Source organism: Cicer arietinum, chromosome 2, assembly GCF_000331145.2.
Source record: "Cicer arietinum cultivar CDC Frontier isolate Library 1 chromosome 2, Cicar.CDCFrontier_v2.0, whole genome shotgun sequence".
NCBI classification, from domain to species: Eukaryota; Viridiplantae; Streptophyta; class Magnoliopsida; order Fabales; family Fabaceae; genus Cicer; species Cicer arietinum.
In genome coordinates, this window is record NC_021161.2 from 42,213,775 (window position 1) to 42,218,546 (window position 4,772).

At 32.9% G+C, this 4,772-nt stretch overlaps 1 protein-coding gene across 4 annotated transcripts; it reads right to left on the minus strand.

Moving 5' to 3' along the window:
• Nucleotides 1-532: 532 nt before the first annotated feature.
• On the minus strand, nt 533-4,772 carry LOC101513117 (phytoene synthase 2, chloroplastic). Of its 4 annotated transcripts, none has more exons than XM_012713047.3 (7): nt 4,625-4,772; nt 3,316-3,997; nt 3,159-3,209; nt 2,632-2,804; nt 1,959-2,194; nt 1,103-1,295; nt 533-836 (listed from the first exon to the last, which is right to left on the minus strand). In XM_012713047.3, exons 2-7 carry the CDS (start codon nt 3,791-3,793, stop codon nt 657-659), a joined length of 1,311 nt encoding a protein of 436 aa, XP_012568501.1. In that variant the 5' UTR covers nt 3,794-3,997; nt 4,625-4,772; the 3' UTR covers nt 533-656. The 4 variants fall into 4 exon arrangements, with proteins under 4 accessions (XP_012568501.1, XP_012568503.1, XP_012568502.1 ...); XM_012713049.3 differs by lacking the exon at nt 4,625-4,772 and adding an exon at nt 4,484-4,623; XM_012713048.3 differs by lacking the exon at nt 4,625-4,772 and adding an exon at nt 4,214-4,380.

Below are 4,772 nucleotides of genomic sequence, written 5' to 3' on the forward strand. Positions count from 1 at the left end.
TCTAACCAACTGAGCTAATGGGCCACATGTCTATAATTAGTAACGGTCCATATAAGTATCATATTGTGACAATCCATTCAAGATTCAATATTAAGGTAAAATGTTTTCATAAATTCATTGAAATAATATCAATTTTAATTGTTTTTTTTTACTATCTCAATGGTTTAACTCTGTTTTGTGCTAGGACAAGGAATCCTAATTTTTGTTTAAGCTCATTTGGTTATTATTTTGGATTTAAAATTTAGATACATTCTATGATATTTTTATTTTTGTCATATTCAATCTATTATTTAAGATATAAATAACTTTTTCACGTATTATATGTTTATTTATTATTAAATTTAGAAATACAACTAAAAGAATTCGCTTGCATCAGTTTTAATTTATGATGTTCTGGTCAATAAAAAGATCTAATTGTCTTTTTATTTTGTGGTGTCGTGTGTGTGTGGCAAATATATCCATTTTCCTAGGGGGGACAAATATATCCATTTTCTTAGAGGGGAGCAAATATATAAAAAAGAAAGAAAGAAAATTTGCAAAAACCAATATTGACTACAATTAGTGGATAATGAATACAAGCCTTATTTCATCATATACAAATTGTGCTTTAACTTTTTTGTTTGTCCTGTGTTCATTTTTCTAAATAACTATAGGATCTAAGCCTTCATTACATGTGGTAACTTTCTTGATGGAGGAACCATAGATCTAGCATATGCCATTGGTAAAGAAAGTAACTTCTTTGCTTTGCTAACATAAGCCCTCTTAGTGAAAGTGTTGTAATCATTAGCTTCTATTTCGTCCAATATTTGGCGATACAATAGCAAAGACGCCCACACCTGCAACATCCACAACACCGTTAACTATACAACCATACACAGATGATCAAAGATTAAAAGTATTTGATGACTATATGGTTATTTATGGAAGGTTACATGACCATTTAAAAAATGTATATGAAAGTATGTTTTAATCTCAACCGTTCATGATTAGATTCAACGGTCATAATTTACATCTGTACATACACATACATATATACCGAGAAAATAAGAAGTTTTGGCCACATAGAAGATTTTGTAAAATGATATTTGTTTGAATTTCTTACCGGCCATCTGCTAGCTTCATTAAGCTCGGTCACTCCCTTTTCTGCCTCATCGAAAAACATTCTCGCCCTTTTAATTTGGCTCTTCATGAAGTTCCTCCACTTGTCGGTCACCTTACCGGCAAAAATATCATCATCCGAAAGCCCTGCCTGAGCCAACTCATCTTGTGGTAGATACACTCTTCCTCTCCTGGCACTGTTGGAAAATTGAACATATGATAAGAAGGTTGAAGCCAAAATGAAATGCAGGGTCATTGTTTAATTCAACAACAGGAAGAAAAAAAATTGCACTATATTGAGATCCAATATCATAGCTTAGTTAGTTACACTGGATTAGTATTTCATCAGTTAGTTAATTACACTTATTAGTTGATCTTATTGACTATATAAGCTTTATTTTAATTTGATGTAATCAACACTCATTATCAATACAATTTCCATGTTATACTTTTCTATATTTTTCTCTCATCAGTGGCTTCTATTAAGAATAGTAATAAGAAACAAAAACCAGTACTTTTGCATTATCATTTACATATATCCTTGAAACATTATAATAACATCTAGAAACCCAAACTAGAAGTAGCATGGGTGGATGTTAATGTATTAACAATTAAATAAAATCATTTATATGTTTTGACAAATTCATAACAAGGTAGCATAAAAAGTTAAAGGAAGTTGCACATTAATACAAAGTCTCTGAAAGACTAGTTCAGTGGTTTACTCCTCTCCAACACATAAGGAGTATTAAGAAGGAGGTTCAAAGTTTGATATCTGCTACTAACATTTCATGGTCTACAAGTATATTTTTTCATAAAATTTATAGTATGACTTGAAAAAACATTGATAGTTCGGAACTTACTCCTCTCCAACATCTCTGAGTATGTTGGTTAGCTGATTTGAGATTCCTAAGGCCAAAGCAGCATTGTACACACTCTCCGTTGTGGCTTCTGAATGCGGCGAAATTCCCATGACTGGAACACTCATTAAACCAACAGTTCCGGCAACATAGTAACAATAGAGATATAATTCGTCGAAGTTTTTGTATCTTGACTTCTTTAGATCCATCCTCATTCCTTCTATCATATCTTTAAATGGCTGCATCGAGACAAACAAAAGATTAAAACATATCTATCTACTTATCTTTCTATCATAAGAAAAGTCTTTCTCTAATGACACGTGGCATAATTTTTCATGCATTTTTCCAGCCACTTTTTCCCTCAGATATCATGCTCTTTGCATGATATCTTTACAAGTTAAATTTACAAGCTTATTATAAGTAACAAAACACAATTGCATGTTCCACAAAACCATGATATATGGGAACAAAAAGAACCTGGGCTGGTTTGCAGGATATTTATATAATATTAAAAAAAGGAATGGAGTGATACTATTCAAGAAAATTCAAATGATGTTTCACCAAAATTTATTAAATAACTTCACATAATGTTTACATCATGGAGCATGTTTAAAAACAACATTAAAAACGGTTTTCATGTCAGATATCTAATTTGGTGAACAAAATTAATCAATACCAGGATATCAACAGGAAATTTGGCAACCGTATCCGATAAAGCAGCGTCAAGCATATCAAACGGACGCCCTTGGAAAAGTTCTTCCAATCTCGATTCCCACCTATCCATGGCAGTTGGTGTAATATGCGAAGCATTTGGGCCATCGACAAGTTCATCTGTTCTCCTACACCACACTGAAACAGCAAGGGGTATCAGACATCTGATTCAGTTTGGCCAGATACTAATTGTACATAAGATAATTAAGTTTCAATTACAAACTTGGCCAGATACATTTATCTTAACATAAACATTCATTTCTGAATTTTAGAGGACTCATTCAAAGCTTCATGTATATAAGTCATTTTAAATATCAACTAAAAAGAAAGATTTTCATGTTTGCATATCCTAGAGAAAAAACAATCCGGTAGATGAACTTATTGAACATAAACTTCCCCGGAAGTTGAAAAGTATTACATGATAATTTATAATAGTCGATATGTTTATAAGATGGAGAAAGATATCCGAACCAAATGAGCACAATCACTCACCATATATCGCCCATATAGCTCTTCGCCTTTCCGGAGTCATTAGAAGAGTTCCTGAGAGATAAAACCTGAAATTAGACTCGAACCATGCCACAAAATCCAAAAAATTAAATCTAAAGTTAACATCCTCACTTGGAAGAAAAGATAATAGAAAGCTAACCCAGGTAAAATGTTTTAGCATATTCTGCACAAATTTCTCCACAACGGTCATAGGCTTCACTCAACAAACTCAAATTTCCCGGCAAAACAATTTCCGGTTTCACCTCAAGTTCACTGCTAGAGCTCAGCTTCCTCTTAACCAAAGACGCCTGCTTCAGCACCACATCATAGACCATCTGCTCCGACGAAATAGCCACTTCTCCTGCTGTCGGGTTCGCAAGCACATTTGATAACAAAGGGAAGTTACTAGAACTCTCTAAACCAGACTGACCAACACATGCATACTTCATATCTGTACTCAAAGAGCAAAATCTCCATCTCTTTTTCTTATCCTTTTTTGCTCTAATTGAACCAAAGTCTCTAGACAAGAACCTCGGAGATTCTACGAGCTTCACAAAACCGAAAGAATCAAGCAAACCAGTCGAATTCGAGAGGTCTAAGCTAGGAGAGGAGACAACCCTTAATAATGTTACAGACATGATTAAAACTCTTGTTGTTTTACTAACCTTGACTTCTTCCTATTCTTCAAATATGAGTCCTTCAGAAAATCATTAAACGCTCTTCATAGAAAAATCCCAGTTGAAAACACAACCAAAGAAATGCAAAGAAACTATCTTTTATCCAATAAAATCCTCAGAAACCACAGTTCCAACAAATAGAGTAAGTTGTTCCACCAAAGCAAACTGTGAGAACCAAAAAAACACAATATTTAGTATCACAATAACATAACATCAACATAAAGCTTAGAGGAACATCGAAGAAGTTTTAAGCAGAAAGTCCAAAGTTCGAACCCAGACAATGAACATAACCACTATAAGTTCGAACATGAAAACTAAACATAACCACTATCTTACAAACATTTGTCGATAAAAAATCATAATATACAAACAAGAACTCACACAATGGGGATCTGAATCCAAACAGTAGAGCAAAAAAAAAGGAAGTTACAATAGTCACATAGAAAGTATGAAGCAACAGCTAGTAGTGTTTGCTATGACTTAAACTTTTCAATTTTCATTCATTGAAGCAAAAAAAAACACTATTAAATTATGAAATTGGTTTGGTTAAGATTATGTGTGTATGTATGTATGTATTAGTAATTTAATGTTGACAAAGCTACACGGAAATCCAACTACAAAGATGAAACAAGGAAACAAGAAAGCACACACCTTTGTTGGGTGTTATTGTTTTAGAATTGAATTGAGTTGACCCATTTACATGAATTTCCCATTAATTGAACAAAAGTATGAAAACATCAACATCATGGAGCAAAAACTAACAATGGCCACTAAAAAGAATAATTTGATTACCTCACGATATGATATGAATATTATGACCCACCAAACTCTCCACTTTTTTCCAGAGCTTAATGCTTCAAATAATTGTTTTTTATTGGTGTCAATATTTTTTTTTTGAAAAAAAAAACGTGACCCTTTTTTGTAGCTAGAATTGCTCTTT

Excerpts from the sequence above, each read along its gene's own strand:
- LOC101513117 (XM_012713047.3), bottom strand. The coding sequence starts at position 3,793 with ATGTCTGTAACATTATTAAGGGTTGTCTCCTCTCCTAGCTTAGACCTC. Across the intron at positions 2,195-2,631 it reads AATTTCCTGTTGATATCCTG|CCATTTAAAGATATGATAGA; the intron begins GTATTGATTAAT and ends GTCTCGATGCAG. Across the intron at positions 837-1,102 it reads ATGAAGCTAGCAGATGGCCG|GTGTGGGCGTCTTTGCTATT; the intron begins GTAAGAAATTCA and ends TGGATGTTGCAG.